The following is a 21233-nucleotide window of genomic DNA, read 5'->3' as shown; positions in this document are numbered from 1 at the left end:
TACTAGTGAAAGGACCATCCCGATTTGGTACATTGGTTGGATTGTTTTTTATGCCTTTTTTTATCAAAATAGTGTTAACTATTATATTATTATATTATTTAATTGTACTATTATTCATTTATATATGCTCTAAAGGGTATTTAATCATTTTGTTGTCTTAGGTTTTGTTTTTTACAGTTTTTAGGCAGACGCCATGACTGATCTAATAATTGACATGTCGTATCCAAGTGAAAATCCTCTCATTGCTTGCCACTGGTCCAATCTGCTGAAACAGAAGTCCATGGAGTTAAGGCTCGAGAAAAAAAACATAATCCAGGCATGACTGATGCTATTCGATCATCTGATGGGCGCAGTGGCTTACCTGGTCCATTGTGTCATACATAAATACAACTGACCTTAATAGTTTAGGTGTCTTTCTGCCTGCTGTTGTGTATTAGATTAATGTAGCGGCTAGTAAAACAACTCATCCATCTAGAGATGTACTGTAATCCATTTTTTTCTTTTTGCTATTTGTGGTAGAGGAAGTGCTGGCACACCTGGGGATGCTTTGACTGAATGGAATTGAGGAGTGTTTTGGTCACACATGCAGTTAGCAGAGACATCTGCTCTGCGAAAGCATCACCAAGCATGGAACACATCTAATACTAGTAATACACCAATTTTAAATCCCTTTCGGAAGCTGGAAAAAAATCTCTCTGGCTTTCATAGGAAGGGTCTAAAAGTATGGCTATCATTTGCTTGCTGATAATATACCTGTCAGTCCAAAAGCAATTTATAATGCAGTTTGCCATGCTCACCAACCCAACTGAGGCCTCATAAGGTTCGTTTAATACCATTCTCTCTGACAGTTGGTCATCATATCCAGCGTCATTGTAATCAATTTTCCATAATAAACGTTGCTCCCTACTTGTGCATGTGATAATGCAATGTCTCCCTCTGCCTGCATCTCCTCCTCTTCTTCCCCACATCCTGCTTTGACATACATTGTCATTGATGGGTCCCAGCAGCTCCAAGGCAGTAATTAAGATGTAGAAGTTGTTCTTCCTCCATCCCTCATTCCATCTTTTGTTTTAAGCAACATGAATATAAGGAGCATGACATCACAGTTGTCCCCTTGCCAAATTTAGTAGCCACTTCAAAAGGTCTCATTAAGCAACTCATCCCTCATCAGCTGCCAATGATAGTTTATTAAAGAAATGTATTTCCAGTTTGCCTGATCCATGATATAATCACTCACTGCTTGACGCTACTCATACAGACTCTACGATTGCACCATGATATAATCACTCACTGTTTTAGTCTACGAACAAAGTACAGTTGAATTACATTGCATTTCGATTTTTTTACGACATGCTCAGGGAGCATTGTCACTTACTATAATTAGCAGTTGTAGGTGATGAGACATTCAGCATGAAATTTGCTGATTAATGCAAAGCAGCAAATCATCCGCCAAATCTCGTTTGTTCCACATGCTCTTACCCTGTAAAACAAGTTTGGTAGTGTTTAAGCAAAAAGACTGGTGGTGAGGAGCGAATGCAATTTTCTGCCCTGTTGCTATTGGGAATGGGGTAACTTTCATTAAGGAGAATGTGGAGATGTAGGAGGATATGGATTAGCATTCAAGCTACAGGACCTGTAGTTTTGGATTGGAGAAATGAGGTGTCTATCCTTGTGGGTAGAACTAATAATGTGCTGGGCACCCCAACTGATTTAATGGGGTTACTAAAATAAAGCCATCACAGTGCTCTACAAATATCTCTGTGATCGGTACCCTTTACAGAACTTAACCAAGTGCTAAGTAACCACTCCTCTTATTCATAGTAGATAAGTGATTGGTTGTTCATCAGTATTTTTCACCTGTGCTGGTTCCTCTTTTTATCATGGGTGTCTGCTGCATTCTGCAATGCATTAGCAATGTAACCAGGTATTGGTAAGTATGATTGGTTTGTTTCTGTTTTTTTTTTGGGGGGGGGGGACTAGGTGTCAGAAAACACAGGGATGTCATTAACTTAATTCAAAGTTTGCAATCAAAAAGTTTAATAGTTAAGGCAACATAAGAGGAATGTGCAATACACTGACCCAACTTGATGGTGTCACTGACAGAGGTAACACCATCCTGCTGTAACCAAGATTAGTGATGTGCCATATAGCCCATAATGTTCTCCAATTCCTCCCAAATAATACAATTGCTGGAGATAAATGGGTACAACTGTGACTTGCATTTGATAGTACAAGGGGGTTCCTGCATCCGTTTAATTACCATATGTAGAATTTAAATATTGACTTTTAATTAGAAAAAAAATTCAATTAAATTAGAAAAACAAAAACATGCCAAAAGGTGTGGAAGAAGGGGAGGTAGACAGAGGAGGGGGGGGGGGGGATTAGGATTAAGTTTACAACTTGAAACGCATAGACCCATGTCCTTTTATCTTTACCACCAATTCCTCCCCACATTTTGCCATGTATTTGTTCTTAGAATTTTAATTTTTTTTCTAATTAACAGTCATGTTTTAATTCTACATAATTAAGCAGATGCTGGAACTACCTTGTTTTTCCTCTGCTTGTTGCTCAGCCGGTCTGGGGTCCGCTCAATGCATTCTTTTGATGGAGGACTCTATTTTGCTGCAACTGGTGAGCTGAATAATCCCTCTCCCCTTCCTTTTTTTAATCATTTGGTAGCACTAATGCCTGGAGGTCTTGTGCCAGTGATAGTACAATTGCTGCTTGCATATTCACATTCCTAAAATGCTGTGGTATTTTTTTTCTTTACATTCCCCTGTCCATTACAACCTTTCCTTTCACCACACATTTCCTACTGCACTAAACTTTGGCAAGGTTTTGAGGCACAATTCTCCATTTGTCAAAGTTGACCAACTTACCCTACGTTCGCACTTGTGTACCGGGGCTTTGCAGACCGCTGCGTACTTCCTCAGTGAAGCGCCGCCCACTTCCACACTTCTTCCGTTTAGGTCCGCCTACTTCTGCATGCGTCCCTATCTTTAACATTGGGTACGCAGGACATGCGGATGCGTCGTTTTGACACGCTCGCCGACCGCACGGAAATGCAACTTTTTGCGTCCCCATGCGGTCAGCGGGCATGTCAAAATGACGCATCCGCATACATCCTCATGTCTTGCGTTCTCAATGTTAAAGATAGGTATGCAGGACGCATGCAGAAGCAGGCAGACCAAAACGGAAGAAGTGCTGAAGTGGGCAGAGCTTCACGGAGGAAGTATGCAGCCGTCCGCAAAGCCCCGGTACTCAAGTGTGAACCCGGCCTTAGAAACAGCAGTAGCAACAGGCTGCACAATTAGTGTTACATGTATATACCCCGGGTCTGGAAAATGAAACGTTATGCCAAAATAAAAACTAGAAAGACAAAAGGAGTGCAAAATGAGGAGTTATCACGATAACAGATGTTTATAAATGCGGAAACTGCTCAGCTGATTGTGTTGTGAGAAAGCACAATACTTAGACGGGCTCATAAATAAGGGCCCAGCTGGCAAATCCAATGTTGAAATGAATAAATATGAAGAAGTAGATAAGCTGCGATGCTGGCTTCTCAATACATACAGGTCAGAAAATACTTGAGTTTTATTCTCAACGCATTTCGAGGTGCATTGACTTCATCAGAACCAACCTCACTCTGTGAAGCAGACAGCCACAGAGTTAAATATCTGAACTTTTTAATTCTCTTATGCATTCTTTTAACAAAATGCCCTCTTAAAAAAAGCAACCAATAAATCATTGCCCAAAAAAATAAATGGCAACAAACCACCGTGCTGATGTGCCATATACTGTATGTATATAAAAATTAACATATATGCATAAAATCTGTAGTGTGTGACATGCACACTTTGTGAAGCAGTGCACTGTTTTCAGGAATGTAGACAGTTTACTTTTGTATGGATGCAAAAAACTACTGCTAGTTCTCCTTTTTTTCTCACTATGAAATTAATCTGTATTATTCCCTTTTCTTCACAGACTATATATTAAATTCTTTCAATGTTGTGCTATAACACACATAATCTGTAGAATTTCTTCAATAGTTTATGGCTTCATCTTCCCATATCTTAGGCTAATCTGTGACTTCATCTCACTATCCAGCTAAACCAAAAAAATGGCAGCTTCATTCCCTGATTTTACCTTTGTATGTGATAGTGCCTCCTGATTAGCTGGACAGGTGATGTGATAACTGCGAGGCATTATGAGGAAGTTTGCCTGATTGGGCCCAAAGTCATGTAAGCTTTCTCTGACTGATCCAATATTCGGCAATGTGTAAAACGGAAGTGGTCATTTAAAGCGAACCTGTAAGCAGGAGTTTGCTAAGTAAACTACAGGCATTGTCAGGTCAGCGTTGTTGCACTGATTAAAATGATACCTGGGGTGAAGAAATCCTTCTTGTAATTCCTATAAAATAATTGTTAGAAGTTTTCAGAGATGCTCGTGCGCCAGGCAGGACTGTATGCAGGGTCTTATCTTGCTACTCTAGGCCAGAGAAACCAAGGAGAGACCTGCCCACAGGCCGACCCAAAGCACAAACAGTCTGTCTCTTTCTCTATGATGAGCAACATGTTTGTGTTCGGGGTGTGCCTGTGAGCAGGGCTCTTCTTGGTTTCTCTGGTCTAGAGCACCAAGATAAGACTCTAAAGAGCACAGGCATCTCATTAACTTAAAACTTCTAACACTAATTACACAAAAACCATAGACGGATTTCTTCACGCCAGGTATCATTTTAATCGGTATAACAGCGCCAACCTGACAATGTCTGTAGTTTACTTAGCAAAATCCTTCTGACAGGTTGGCTTTAAGGCTATTTACATGATGAGAATCACAAATTCAAAGTCACTGGGTTCGGTAAATTCCTAAAAATTTGACACACATTTGATTCACATAAAATCTATCATCTCTAGGAAACACATTTCCAGTTACATTTAAAACATTGACCACATTCAGGACATAATTATAGAGTTTTCTCTGTATCAATATTTTAATTGCAAACAAAATTTAATTCTCTAGAAAAAAAAGTTCCCAAAATTCTGAGCATGAAAATGACTTTTCAGATTGTTAGGAAGATATGATTTTTGGTTAAAATGCTGAGCATTAGAAGGGCTTCTCCCTCTGTGAGTTCTCTGATGTATAACAAAACCATACTTGGTCAAAATGAAAAAAATGTTTTAAACTATAAAAAGGCTATGCCCGTTTGTGAATTTTTTCATGATCAAGAAGATTTGATTTCCGAGAAAAACACTTCCCACATTCTGAGCATGGAAATGGCTTTTCTCCTGTGTGAGTTTTCTGATGGTCAACAAGATTTGATTTCTGAGTAAAACATTTCCCACACTGTAAGCATGAAAATGGTTTCTCTCCTGAGTGGTTTCTCTGATGCTTAGCAAGATATGATTTTTGGTTGAAACATTTCCCACATTCTGCACATGAGTATGGCTTCTCTCCTGTGTGAATTCTCTGATGCGTTACAAGACCTGACTTTAATTTAAAATATTTCCCACATACGGAACATAAAAATGACTTCTCCCCTGTGTGTGTTTTTTGATGGTCAAAAAGTTTTGATTTTTGAATAAAACATTTCCCACATTCTAAACATGGAAACGGCTTCTCTCCTGTGTGACTTTTCTGATGCATACCAAGATGTGATTTTTGGTTAAAACACTTCCCACATTCTGTGCATAAGAATGGCTTCTCCCCTGTGTGAATTCTCTGATGTGTAACAAGATCTGACTTCTTTTTAAAACATTTCCCACATTCTGAACAAAAAAATGGCTTTTCACCCGTGTGAGTTTTTTGATGGTCAACAAGATTTGATTTCCGAGAAAAAAACTTTCCACATTCTAAGCATGAAAATGGCTTCTCACCTCTATGACTTCTCTTATGTCTAATAAGATTAGATTGACAGTTGAAATATGCTCCACAGTCGCAACATGAGAACGGTTTCTCCCCAGTGTGACTTCTCACATGTGTAATAAGGTGTGATTTCTCTGTAAAACATTTCCCACATTTAGAACAGGAATACGGCTTCTCGCCCATATGAATTCTCTGATGTATAACAAGTTTTGAACTAGTCAGAAAACATTTCCCACATTCTGAACATGAAAATGGCCTTTTGCCCGTGTGCGTTTTTTTATGCTGAAAAAGATGTGATTTCCGTGAAAAACATGTTCCACATTCTGAACATGAAGATTCCTTTGCTTTTGTGTGAATTTTCTCTTGTTCAACAAGATTTGATATATCTAGGTAACATCTTCCACATTTTAAACAAGTGAATGGATTCCCGCCTTTGTGAAGTCTTTCATGTTCAGCATCCCTTCTGTTATTTTTCTTTTTCTTAACAGTCTGTAATGAATCTGAAGATAGGACCTGCTGAAAAGTATTAGATGATAGATCTTCATTGTGGAGGCCTAATGATATATCTTGGATATCTGGTATAATTGCATCCATTTCACTAGGATCTTGTATGATATCACGATCCTCAGTTGAAGTTATCACATGTCCTTTTGAGGTTTTGATACAGTCACCTGGTGAGAATAAAATCATTTTTGGACTTTTGTAAAATATAAACATTTCCACACATTGCAGGGTGTGTAGCAAAATGTAATTCAAGGTAGAAAAACATATGACAAATCCAGACTTTCGATAAAGCAATGTGTAATGTCAAGTAGTGTAATTAATTTGTCATGGTTTCAAAGAAATATACTGTATTTTTTGGACTATAAGACACACTTTTTTCCTCCAAAAATGTGGAGGAAAATGGGGGGTGCGTCTTATGGTCCGGATGTACCGGCTCTGGCTGTGGTGGGGAAGCAGTTTCGGCGGAGCAGCGGGTAGCAGAGGCAGGAGCCGACAGCTGCGCCTAACTCCTGTGCCCGCTGCTCAAGAGAAATGAATATTTACTGCATTCCACGCCCATGGGTGTGGAGGGCAATGAATATTAATTTCTTTCTGGCATCCTGGCATAATTGGTCCCATCCCATTCCTGGTATGATTGGTCCCATCCTTATTCTGGTATGATTGGCCCCATCCAGAGGCGTAGCTAGGGTTTCAGCTTAGGGGGGGTGAAAAATCTGAGTGGGCCCCTAACGAGGTACCCCTGACTACAGCTACCAGGTACACATAAAATTGGTCATTTTTATGCGCTAAAAGCTCTCATTTTTCATATTTCTAGTGCAGTAATGCAGTTCAAATTTCGTGTTTTCAAGTTTGCATGTTTTAGCGCTGCAGTGTGCTGCCTTATTTACTTAACTATATACGAGTTGGCGACTCTGGGTTCACAGCACCTGTTCACACTTAGTCTATGTTTGAATGTGCAGGTCAGGTTTTTGAAATATACAGCTACATGGTGCACCCTAATTGTGAGCATAGGGGAACATCAGCAGATGACCGCACTGTGACTGAAAACACATCTATATACAAAAATAAACACTGATACTACTATATGAGGACCATATATTGGTAGATACCAGTTCTACAGACCATATAAGAGATCACAGCACAGTTATAGATAATAACTTACAGATGACGTTCTTTATGATGGAATCGTTCACTTTTCTCGTCTGTTCCATCTGGCCCAGCCCAACAAGACAACTTCTCCACCAGGACTCGTCTGCAGAAATTATGATGACACATCAGACTTCTCACATTTCCAGCCCCGTCCCCATCTATCCCCAACCTGCACAAACTCCTCATTCTGCTGATACCCAATACTGAGCCGCTGCTGCCGTATGTGTCCCTATTACTGCCCCTGATACCCCAATACTGAGCCGCTGCTGCCGTATGTGTCCCTATTACTGCCCCTGATACCCCAATACTGAGCCGCTGCTGCCGTATGTGTCCCTTTTACTGCACCTGATACCCCAATACTGAGCGGCTGCTGCCGTATGTGTCCCAATTACTGCACGTGATGCCCCAATACTGAGCCGCTGCTGCCATATGTGTCCCTATTACTGCTCCTGATACCCCAATACTGAGCTGCTGCTGCCGTATGTGTCCCTATTACTGTACCTGATACCCCAATACTGAACCGCTGCTGCTGTATGTGTCCCTATTACTGTACCTGATACCCCAATACTGAGCCGCTGCTGCCGTATCTGTCCCTATTACTGCCCCTGTACCCCAATACTGAGCCTCTGCTGCCGTATGTTTCCCTATTACTGAGCCGCTGCTGCAGTATGTGTCCCTATTAATGCCCCTGATACCCCAATACTGAGCTGCTGCTGCCATATGTGTCCCTATTACTGCCCCTGATACCCAAATACTGAGCCGCTGCTGCCGTATGTGTCCCTATTACTGCACCTGATACCCCAATACTGAGCCGCTGCTGCCGTATGTGTCCTATAGCACCTGCTGTGTGGTACAATAATGTTGCCGCCCCACATAGCAATGCCACCACTGTGCCCCTTACATAGTAATAATGACTCTTTTGTGCTCTCTAGATAATAAAATTCACCCCTAGAAAACATTAATGCCCTGTGCTAGTGCCCTCCACATTTTGTCCCTAAAAAGTAAAAATACCACACATGAAATTTTGATGGTCTCAGTACTGAGTGCCCATAAAACAATAATGTTTAAGTTCCCACTTAACATTTAATAATGTCCCCTAAGTAGTCTCCATGTGCAGCTTGACTATACACAGTATGGTGGGCCCACAGCTTTCCTATGCACAGTACAATGCCCCCACAGCTCCCCTATACACAATATTTTGAACCCACAGCCCCCCATACACAGTATGATGTCCCCACAGCTCCCCTATACACAGTATGATGGGCCCACAGCTCCCGTACATACAGTATGATGACCATTAGAGTTCCCCTATACATAGAATGATGTCCTCAATGATCCCCCAAAACACAGTATAATAGTTAACAGTGTTCTGACACTGTGTCTCCTGCACTGAGAGTCACACTGCCAGGAGGAAATTAGCTATATTCCTCACTGCAGCCTCGGGGGCGGCACCGGCACGGTTTCAGTCACCGCTCTGAGTATAGAGCAGCAGCTGTAACTGCACCTCTTAGGGTATGTGCACACATTGCAGATTTACTGCGGATTTTGTTGGTTTTGTGCGGATTTCGCCTGCGTTATTACACCTGCGGATCCCTATTAAGGAATAGGTGTAAAATGCTGCAGAGTTCTCACAAAGAATTGACATGCTGAGGAAAATAAACCGCTGCGTTTCCACGCAGAATTTTCTACAGCATGTGCACTGTGGATTTTGTTTTCCATAGGTTTACATGGTACTGTACAACGCATAGAAAACTGCTGCAGATCCACAGCAAAATCCACAATGTGTGCACATACCCTTGACGCGCCATTCCAGCAGTCAAATAAAAAAAAATGCTGGAGTGATGCTTAAGGGTATGTGTACACGTCAGGATTTCTTGCAGAAATTTTCCTGACAAAAACCGGACATTTCTGCCAGAAATCCGCATGTGTTTCTTTCGCGTTTTTTTACGCGTTTTTTGTGCGTTTTTTCCCAAATGCATAGAGTTGCGGGAAAGACGCAGAAAATCCGCAAAAATAATGAACATGCTCATTTTTTTACCGCGATGCGTTTTTTTCCCCGGAAAAAAACGCATCCATGTGCACAAAACATGCAGAATGCATTCTAAATGATAGAATGCATAATGTATGAGTTTTTATAGCATTTTTAGCACGAAAAAAAACACGAAAAAACCTGAACGTGTGCACATAGCCTAAATGTGATGTAGCTTATGGCTTACCCAGCTGGTTAGTATAATAAGCCCCCTATCTCCCCATCCCAGAGAACAACTATTAGGGTACCATCACACTATACGATTTACCAATGATCACGACCAGCGATACGACCTGGCCGTGATCGTTGGTAAGTCGTAGTGTAGTCGCTGAAGAGCTGTCACACAGACAGCTCTCCAGCGACCAACGATGCCGAGGTCCCCGGGTAACCAGGGAAAACCATCGGGTTACTAAGCGCAGGACCGCGCTTAGTAACCCGATGTTTACCCTGGTTACCAGCGTAAAAAAAACCAAACAGTACATACTTACATTCCGGTGTCTGTCCCTTGCCGTCTGCTTCCCGCACTCACTGACTGCCGGCCGTAAAGTGAAAGCACAGCACAGCGGTGACGTCACCGCTGTGCTCTGCTTTCACTTTACGGCCGGCAGTCAGTGAGTGCGGGAAGCAGACGGCAAGGGACCTGACGGACACCGGAATGTAAGTATGTACTGTTTGTTATTTTTTACATTTACGCTGGTAACCAGGGTAAACATCGGGTTACTAAGCGCGGCCCTACGCTTAGTATCCCAATGTTTACCCTGGTTACAAGCGACCGCATCGCTAGATCGGTGTCACACACACCGATCCAGTGATGACAGCGTGAGATCCAGCGACGAAAGAATGTTCCAAACGATCTGCTACGACGTACGATTCTCAGCAGGATCCCTGATCGCTGCTGCGTGTCAGACACAGCGATATCGTATGGATATCGCTGGAACGTCACGAATCGTACCGTCGTAGCGACAAAAGTGCCACTGTGTGACGGTACCCTTACATGTGATGGAGTGCATATAATCTGGTAACCATCTAATAATCAGCCCCCCAGTGCCTGTCGCCCCTCACCCACCTCAGCCCTCACAATACCCTTATCTTCTCACATTCACCCCCCAGTTCCCTGTCCCCCTCCCCCACCTAAGCCCCCACAACACCCCCATCCTCTCACATTTACCCCCCAGGAACTATGACATGCCTATCAATCTTATCCCCACTTACCAATGAAGATTGCAGCAGGACCAGGAAGCAGCTAGGACCCAGCGTGCCTGCCCTGAGCTAGTCCCAGCGTGCACAGGGAGGGAAGAAACCTGCAGCCCGGGAGAAGCTTCTGAGCTCGGTCAGCACAATACCGTGCAGGAGGGAGACTTGTAACTGGTCACTGTCCGACCAGCGTGCAGAATCTCCGTCAGGCAGGGGAGCAGGCATTTTGCTGCTCTCCTCCTGTGCTGTATTGTGCCTCAGCACAGAAGTGGCAGTGCCGGCTCCCAGTGGGCCCCTTCATGTGACAGGGCCCGGGGCAAAGGCCCCCTCTGCCCCCCCAGTAGCTACGCTACTGGCCCCATCCCATTCCTGGTATGATTGGTCCCATCCTTATTCTGGTATGATTAGCCCCATCCAGGTTCTGGTATACCAGGACTGGGATGGGGCCAATCATACCAGGATAAGGATGGGGCCATGCATGCCAGGACTGGGATGGGGGCCAGTCATGCTAGGTTAAGGATGGGGCCCTACATACCTGGATAGGGATGGAGCCATGCATACTTGGACGAGATGGGGACCCTGCATACCAGTATAGGGATGAGGGCGATCATTTCTGCCTATATAAGGATGAGGGCGACCATTCCTACCACGATAGGGATGAGGGGGCCATGCATACCAGGATAGGGATGAGGGGCCATGCATACCAGGATGGGGAGGAGTGGACCATATTTACCAGGATAGGGGATATTAAGTATAGAATTGACCACATTGTTTGCGTCAGTTTTTTTTCCCTAATTTCCTCTTCTAAAACCTAGGTGCATCTTATGGTCCAGTGCGTCTGATAGTCCAAAAAATACGGTAATTCATAAGTACAAACTGTAAAATAAATTAACACTTAAAATACTGATGCATTCTACTGTATAACACCCATTCAAATGCATATAAAATATATGGCGGATAATATTCCCCTTTTATGTCACAAAGAAGCATAAAGATCATTAGTAATATTAAAGCATCTACATTTATAAGCTCGTAACTCCTAGGAAGAGAGTTTTACTGACTTGACAACACAAGATCTCCATTTGAGCCTGGCCAAACTAGGGTGGAAAGTCTAAAAAATCTCCCAGTATAAATTCCTTCAGTCAAAACGTAAGGGATTATGGGTTTGCTTCATTAAGATCTGCATTTTGTGGTCCCAAAACTAGTTCAAGAATGTTCTGGGATATTGTACACATGGACCATTAAGTGCAAAAAAATTATCCAAACTACAACAGTAGATGTCATAACAATTTTCTGACGTTCTGATTGAGGTGTCTTCAGTTAAGTCCGAATGGCATAGTAATGTTTGCAGTGATTGTTAGAAATATACATGGTTACCAGATTCTTGTTACCTAGATATGAGTTAAAGTCAAAGACATGAATCTACTTTTTCTAAAGAAGGTTTTTTTAATATTGTATTTTATCCAAACTTTTGTTAAAGCTGTTGGTAAAACATATATCCTGATAATTTAGAATAATCAAAATAAACCGCTCATTCCCGGGAGCTTAACTATATGGTCTTTTTCCCCACTATCGGCATATTTCATCTGTTATTTATATTTTATTGTCTATAACAGTATTATATTTTCATCTATACTTAGTTAGTATTTTAGCAACGGGTGAATTTACATAGTAACATAGTAACATAGTTAGTAAGGCCGAAAAAAGACATTTGTCCATCCAGTTCAGCCTATATTCCATCATAATAAATACCCAGATCTACGTCCTTCTACAGAACCTAATAATTGTATGATACAATATTGTTCTGCTCCAGGAAGACATCCAGGCCTCTCTTGAACCCCTCGACTGAGTTCGCCATCACCACCTCCTCAGGCAAGCAATTCCAGATTCTCACTGCCCTAACAGTAAAGAATCCTCTTCTATGTTGGTGGAAAAACCTTCTCTCCTCCAGACGCAAAGAATGCCCCCTTGTGCCCGTCACCTTCCTTGGTATAAACAGATCCTCAGCGAGATATTTGTATTGTCCCCTTATATACTTATACATGGTTATTAGATCGCCCCTCAGTCGTCTTTTTTCTAGACTAAATAATCCTAATTTCGCTAATCTATCTGGGTATTGTAGTTCTCCCATCCCCTTTATTAATTTTGTTGCCCTCCTTTGTACTCTCTCTAGTTCCATTATATCCTTCCTGAGCACCGGTGCCCAAAACTGGACACAGTACTCCATGTGCGGTCTAACTAGGGATTTGTACAGAGGCAGTATAATGCTCTCATCATGTGTATCCAGACCTCTTTTAATGCACCCCATGATCCTGTTTGCCTTGGCAGCTGCTGCCTGGCACTGGCTGCTCCAGGTAAGTTTATCATTAACTAGGATCCCCAAGTCCTTCTCCCTGTCAGATTTACCCAGTGGTTTCCCGTTCAGTGTGTAATGGTGATATTGATTCCCTCTTCCCATGTGTATAACCTTACATTTATCATTGTTAAACCTCATCTGCCACCTTTCAGCCCAAGTTTCCAACTTATCCAGATCCATCTGTAGCAGAATACTATCTTCTCTTGTATTAACTGCTTTACATAGTTTTGTATCATCTGCAAATATCGATATTTTACTGTGTAAACCTTCTACCAGATCATTAATGAATATGTTGAAGAGAACAGGTCCCAATACTGACCCCTGCGCTACCCCACTGGTCACAGCGACCCAGTTAGAGACTATACCATTTATTACCACCCTCTGCTTTCTATCACTAAGCCAGTTACTAACCCATTTACACACATTTTCCCCCAGACCAAGCATTCTCATTTTGTGTACCAACCTCTTGTGCGGCACGGTATCAAACGCTTTGGAAAAATCGAGATATACCACGTCCAATGACTCACCGTGGTCCAGTCTATAGCTTACCTCTTCATAAAAACTGATTAGATTGGTTTGACAGGAGCGATTTCTCATAAACCCATGCTGATATGGAGTTAAACAGTTATTCTCATTGAGATAATCCAGAATAACATCCCTCAGAAACCCTTCAAATATTTTACCAACAATAGAGGTTAGACTTACTGGCCTATAATTTCCAGGTTCACTTTTAGAGCCCTTTTTGAATATTGGCACCACATTTGCTATGCGCCAGTCCTGCGGAACAGACCCTGTCGCTATAGAGTCACTAAAAATAAGAAATAATGGTTTATCTATTACATTACTTAGTTCTCTTAGTACTCGTGGGTGTATGCCATCCGGACCCGGAGATTTATCTATTTTAATCTTATTTAGCCGGTTTCGCACCTCTTCTTGGGTTAGATTGGTGACCCTTAATATAGGGTTTTCATTGTTTCTTGGGATTTCACCTAGCATTTCATTTTCCACCGTGAATACCGTGGAGAAGAAGGTGTTTAATATGTTAGCTTTTTCCTCGTCATCTACAACCATTCTTTCCTCACTATTTTTTAAGGGGCCTACATTTTCAGTTTTTATTCTTTTACTATTGATATAGTTGAAGAACAGTTTGGGATTAGTTTTACTCTCCTTAGCAATGTGCTTCTCTGTTTCCTTTTTGGCAGCTTTAATTAGTTTTTTAGATAAAGTATTTTTCTCCCTATAGTTTTTTAGAGCTTCAATGGTGCCATCCTGCTTTAGTAGTGCAAATGCTTTCTTTTTACTGTTAATTGCCTGTCTTACTTTTTTGTTTAGCCACATTGGGTTTTTCCTATTTCTAGTCCTTTTATTCCCACAAGGTATAAACCGCTTACACTGCCTATTTAGGATGTTCTTAAACATTTCCCATTTATTATCTGTATTCTCATTTCTGAGGATATTGTCCCAGTCTACCAGATTAAGGGCATCTCTAAGCTGGTCAAACTTTGCCTTCCTAAAGTTCAATGTTTTTGTGACTCCCTGACAAGTCCCCCTAGTGAAAGACAGGTGAAACTGCACAATATTGTGGTCGCTATTTCCTAAATGCCCAACCACCTGCAGATTTGTTATTCTGTCAGGTCTATTAGATAGTATTAGGTCTAAAAGTGCTGCTCCTCTGGTTGGATTCTGCACCAATTGTGAAAGATAATTTTTCTTGGTTATTAGCAGAAACCTGTTGCATTTATGGGTTTCACAGGTTTCTGTTTCCCAGTTAATATCCGGGTAGTTAAAGTCCCCCATAACCAGGACCTCATTATGGGTTGCAGCTTCATCTATCTGCTTTAGAAGTAGACTTTCCATGCTTTCTGTTATATTTGGGGGTTTGTAACAGACCCCAATGAGAATTTTGTTACCATTTTTCCCTCCATGAATTTCAGCCCATATGGACTCGACATCCTCATTCCCTTCGCTAATATCCTCCCTTAAAGTGGACTTTAGACAAGACTTTACATAGAGACAAACCCCTCCTCCTCTCCGATTTTTACGATCCTTTCTAAACAGACTGTAACCCTTTAAGGGCTTATACACACTTGCAAGCAACTCAGATGAGTCTCGCACGGCACTGCACCCGGCACTCAGGAGCGGAGCGTGCGGCTGCATGTATTGCTATGCGGCCGCACGCTCCGATCTGAGTGCCGGGTATTGCCATGCGAGACTCATCCAAGTTGCTCGCATGTGAGTATGAGCCCTAAAGCTGAAAAACTGACAGACCACAAAGCTCACCAAAATGGTACCAGCCATTGACAGAGACGAATTTGTGACTTCCCTGCGTTTAGTTTTTACTACTCACCTGGGCGGTTATCTGTAGGAATTTCCTCTTTACACCGCTCATCACCCCTCATATATGTCTCTGTAGTATCAATATGGGTCAGATCATTACTCTGAAACAAACACTGTAAAAATCACAGACAGATGGAGAAGTTACATCTATGATCAGCTCGAATCCTGCCATCGTCATCGTTCTCATTACACAAGTATAAAACATATAATACTGGTGGATAAAACAAGACTGAGCACAAGACCTTCACAGCCGTCTACATATCATAGGGGAGATCTCATTACACCTTCTCTCCATCTACCTGATAATCCTGAGGAGCATTGGAAATTTCTTCCTTACAGTCCCGAGGAAGACGAGGACGGGGACATCTCTCTGGTGTTGTCCTCTTACTGGATAGAACTGGAGGAAACACATACAGGAATTGAATTTATTCTCTACATACAGATAATTCTAGGTCGTGTGTGTTTACTCCTGTCTATTACCTGGTGATGTGAGGGGCTGGAGAACCTCCATCATGACATCATTGTACAGATCTTTGTGTCCTTCTAAATACTCCCACTCCTCCATTGAGAAATAGACAACGACATCCTGACACCGTATAGAAACCTGACACATACAATGATACCGTTATCCCCCAATCCTTTCATAGCGTTACTGTATAATGTCCCAGCATTCCCAGCAGTGTCACCTCTCCAGTCAGCAGCTCAATCATCTTGTAGGTGAGTTCTAGGATCTTCTGGTCATTGATGTTCTGATGTATCAGGGGAGGAGTTGGAGTGCCGGTGATTGGACTCAGGGGTCTTCCCCATCCCTCAGACCAAGGATACTGATAGCGCCCACTAGAGGTCTTCTTTACTACTGTGTAGTTCTGGTTATGGAGAGACACATTAATAAATCTCATTACAGATAGTTCATGAGTCCTCATCTCTCCAGTCCTATCTATCTGTTATTCCCATAGATAAGAATGATGTAATGTGACATCATCAGAATTTCTCACCTCTCCAGTAAGCTGGAAAAGGATCTTTAGGGTGAGGTGTAATATCCTTTCTGCCATCTTGTCTCTGTCCCTATCCATCCTTGATGGGTCAATCAGGAAAATTCTCTAGAGAAGATCTCCACTGAGAGGATATTGTATGGACCTGAATGAGAAGATGAGAAAAAATAAAATCTCATGTAATAATACAATTACTGGAGATAATAAGGGAAAACATATGAAAAGATATGTGCAAAAAAATATTATAAGTGATAGCCAGAACAAATCTACTAAGGATGGAGGTTGTCAAACTAACTTGATTAGTTTTTATGAAGAGGTGAGTAGAAACCTGCACAGAGCGGTAGCTGTGGATATAGAGTTTTGTTTTTAAACTTTGAAAAGGCATTTGACACTGTCCTGCATGGACGTCTATTGGTTAAATTAAGGTCTATAGGATTAGGAACTAGGGTTTGCAATTGGATCAAAGACCAGAGCGTTATGGTGAACGACTAATACTATGAAAGTCTATAAATGATGACCCCAAGGTTCAGTGCCGGGTCCGCTATTATTCGATTTTATTAATGATAAAGAAAAAGGGATTAATAGTGATGTTTCTATTTTTCCAGATGATGCCAAGCTATTTAGTATAGTGCAGTCTGTCAAAGATTTGCATAAGTTATAGGCTGACTTGGACAAACTGAGTTTTGGGCATGCACTTTGCAGAAAAGGCTCAATGTGGATATATGTACTCTGGACAAAAATAACCTGAGGGCACAATATTGTTTAGGGTGGCAGTAAAACTAGGAGAGTCACTTGTAAAGTAGGATCTGGGTGTACTTGCAAGACTAAATCACAGAATGCAGTGTCAATGGCTTCTAAAGCCAGCAGGATATGGTCATGTATTAAAAAAAACTTGGACTCGCCAGATAGGGATGTACAGGTGCTTCTCACAAAATTAGAATGTCATCAAAAAGTTCATTTATTTCAGTTCTTCAATACAAAAAGTGAAACTCATATATTATATAGAGTTATTACAAACAGAGTGATCTATTTCAAGTGTTTATTTCTGTTAATGTTGATGATTATGGTTTACAGCCAGTGAAAACCCAAAAGTCATTATCTCAGTAAATTAGAATACTTCAGTAAATGCACTGAATACTTGGTCAGGTCTCCTTTTTCATCAATTCCTGTATCAATGCGGCGTGGTATGCAGGCGATCAGCCTGTGGCACTGCTGAGGTGTTATAGAAGACCAGGTTGCTTTGATAGCAGCCTTCAGCTTCTCTGCATTGTTTTGTCTGGTGTCTCCTCTTGAAAATAGCCCATCAATTCTCTATGGGGTTAAGGTCAAGCAAGTTTGCTGGCCAATCAAGCACAGTGTTACTTTTGTTTTTAAAACAATATACCAAAAGGTTGCATTATGAAATATATGAAATATAAATAGCAATACAGCTTTTGAATATTAGGAAAAAATGAATGAGACGCTTTGCACCAAATTTGGCCAAATAATGTCTGCCCATCAACCAATGTCAAGGTGGTCCCATAAGTCCGAGTTCACCTCAGGTCAGGCGGGGCTGACCACCACTGACGTCACTGAGGCTGCGCAGCGGCCCCGCCTGACCTGAGGTGAACTTGACAGCGTTGGAAAGTTCAGAAACTTTCCCACGCTAATGAGTTCATGTCCGGTCAGGCGGGGAGGCTGCGCAGGCAGCTTTTCATTCATTCCTCTGTGGTTTACAGCCCGGCCGGTAGCATTAGCACCGCTCCCGCTTGTAAACTATTTAACCCCTTGAGATGGATTGCAGCATGAAACTTGACTGTACAGCGGACTGGTATGGGTTATTGTTGCTTTTTTATTTTGGATCTTTTACACAAGAACGAGGCCTTCACTTGGATTGAGAGTATAATAAAGATGGTAATCCTGTGTGTTTAATTATTTAATTAAAAGACTTTATTCTTAATGTGTGTGTATTTTTGTAAGCCATTCATACTATTGGATTAATAATGAAACCTCTCCATTATTAACCATGCTTAATGTCACCTTACAAAATCAAGGTGACATTAACCCCTTATTGCTCCATATGCCACCACTACAGGGCAATGGGAAGAGAGAGGCTAAGTGCCGGAATAGGCGCATCTTACAGATGCGCCTTTTCTGGGGTGGGTGGATGTTTTTAGCCAGGGAGGGGCCAATAACCATGGTCCCTCTCTAGGCTATTAGTATCTGCCCTCAGTCACTGGCTTTCCCTCTCTGGTGCAGAAAATTGCGCAGGAGCCCATGCCATTTTTTTCCACGAATACATTCTTTTATTAAGTACATACAGATCCCAAATTTTACAAACACATACTACGAACAGTATTAGACACTGACATTTATAAATCTAACTGTTCTGCAATGGTTTATTGCATGTAAACCATGTCTACTATCCTATTGGCTTCTGATTGATTATGCAAAAGGTGACAAATGAATTATTGGCTATTCTGCTATCTCTCTATGAAATATAAAGAGATAGATATATATACAGTGCCTTGCGAAAGTGTTCGGCCCCCTGGAACTTTTCAACCTTTTCCCATATATCATGCTTCAAACATAAAGATACCAAATGAAAATTTTTGGTGAAGAATCAACAACAAGTGGAACACAATTGTGTAGTTGAACGAAATGTATTGGTTATTTTAATTTTTGTGGAAATTCAAAAACTGAAAAGTGTTGCGTGCAATATTATTCGGCCCCTTTACTTTCAGTGCAGCAAACTTACTCCAGAAGTTCATTGTGGATCTCTGAATGATCCAATGTTGTCCTAAATGCCTAATGATGATAAATATAATCCACCTGCTCTGTGATAGTCTCAGGGTTCTGTTTGTAGCACAGAGAGCATCACGAAGACCAAGGAACACAACAGACAGGTCCGTGATACTGTTGTGGAGAAGTTTAAAGCCGGATTTGGATACAAAATGATTTCCAAAACTTTAAACATCCCAAGGAGCACTGTGCAAGCGATTATATTGAAATGGAAGGAGTATCATACCACTGCAAGTCTACAAAGACCTGGCCGTCTCTCTAGACTTTCATCTCAAACAAGGAGAAGACTGATCAGAGATGCAGCCAAGAGGCCCATGATCACTCTGGATGCACTGCAGAGATCTACAGCTGAGGTGGAACAGTCTGCCCATAGAACAACACTCAGTTGTACACTGCACATATCTGGCATTTATGGAAGAGTGGCAAGAAGAAAGCCATTTCTCAAAGATATCCATAAAAAGTGTTGTTTAAAGTTGGCAGCAAACCAACTGGGAGAAACACCAAACATGTTGAAGTAGGTGCTCTGGTCAGATGAAACCAAAATCGAACTTTTTGGCAACAATGCCAAACGATATGTTTGGCGTAAAGGCAACACAGCTCATCACCCTGAACACACCATCCCCACTGTCAAACATGGTGGTGGCAGCATCATGGTTTGGGCCTGCTTTTCTTCAGCAGGGACAAGGAAGATGGCTAACATTGATGGGAAGATGGATGGAGCCAAATACAGGACCATTCTTGAAGAAAACCTGTTGGAGTCTGCAAAAGACCTGAGAGTGGGACGGAGATTTGTCTTCCAACAAGACAATGACATATATATTTATTTATTTTTTGAAGATTAGTTTTAAAACGATCGGTACAGTTGTATTTTACAATGCGATTTTAACATGAGAACTGGTGTATGCAAAATTTCATGTTAAAATCACATTGCATACGCATGTCATAGGGATGTTCCAAGGAAAAATCGCATGGAAATCGCATTACATTCGCATAGCACTCGTCCATTTTTTTCTGTCTGGAATTCGGACCTTTTTTTTCTCGCAAATGGGTATGAGCCCTAAGGCTGATGTCTGAATTCCTGGGTGAATGTGGCCACCTCTGTCAGCAATGCCTGCATTTATGGGTAGATAGGAACCTGCTGTAATTAAAATCACCACATGGTGAAGGGCGGAGGGCTCGGTCAGTAAGCTAGCATTGGCACCAGTTAGTTTTTTTGTTATTTTAATGTTAGCTTACTTGCCGAGCACTCCGCCCTTCACCATGTGGTGATATTAATTACAGCAGGTTTCTATCTACCCATAAATGCAGGCTTTACTGAGAGAGGTGTCCACATTCACCGAGGAAGTCAGACATCAGCCTTAGAGAGGTGTTCACATTGTATAGGGACCCATCAGACTTATGGGACCTTCTTGACGTTGGTTGATGGGCAGGCATTATTTGGCCAAATTTTGTGCAAAGTGTCTCATTCATTTTTCCTAATATTCAAAAGCCGAATTGCTATTCATATTTCATATATTTCACATTGACATGCTTTGGCACAATAGAGTGCAACTTTTTTTGTATATTGTATATGGAGGTAGCTGCTCCTGGTATGCATCTATTCACACTAGTTTGGATGTGCCAGTCAGTTTTTTGTTATTTTTAGGTTAGCTTACTGACCGAGCACTCCGCCCTTCACCATGTGGTGATTTTAATTACAGCAGGTTCCTATCTACCCATAAATGCAGGTTTTACTGAGAGAGGTGTCCACATTCACCAAGGAATTTAGACATCAGCCTTTTGTGGCTTACCCTCCTTGTGGAGTGTGTCAATGACTGCCTTCTGGACATCTGTCACGTCAGCAGTCTTTCCCATGAGCCTAATGAAACAGACCTTTTTAAATGAATGCTTAAGAAGCCTTTGCAGGTGTTTTTTTGTTAATTATTCTAATTTACTGAGATAATGACTTTTGAGTTTTCATTGGCTGTAAGCCATAATCATCAGCATTAACCCCTTCCCGACCTTTGACGCACCGCATGCGTCATGAAAA

The 21233-nt window shown here is 41.7% G+C and overlaps 1 protein-coding gene across 1 annotated transcript in view; it reads right to left on the bottom strand.

Moving 5' to 3' along the window:
• Positions 1-3199: 3199 nt before the first annotated feature.
• Positions 3200-21233, bottom strand: part of LOC138663960 (zinc finger protein 665-like) — a 103118-nt gene continuing 85084 nt past the window's right edge. The window contains exon 8 of the mRNA XM_069750349.1: positions 3200-6175. Within this exon, the coding sequence (XP_069606450.1) occupies positions 5194-6175 (982 nt within the window). The 3' untranslated portion in view covers positions 3200-5193. The remainder of the gene's footprint in view (positions 6176-21233) is intronic.

The sequence above is a fragment of the Ranitomeya imitator genome, chromosome 2, assembly GCF_032444005.1.
Source record: "Ranitomeya imitator isolate aRanImi1 chromosome 2, aRanImi1.pri, whole genome shotgun sequence".
Lineage (NCBI taxonomy): Eukaryota > Metazoa > Chordata > Amphibia > Anura > Dendrobatidae > Ranitomeya > Ranitomeya imitator.
The sequence above is the reverse complement of the archived record's forward strand: the minus strand, read 5'-3'. Positions and strand labels throughout refer to the sequence as shown.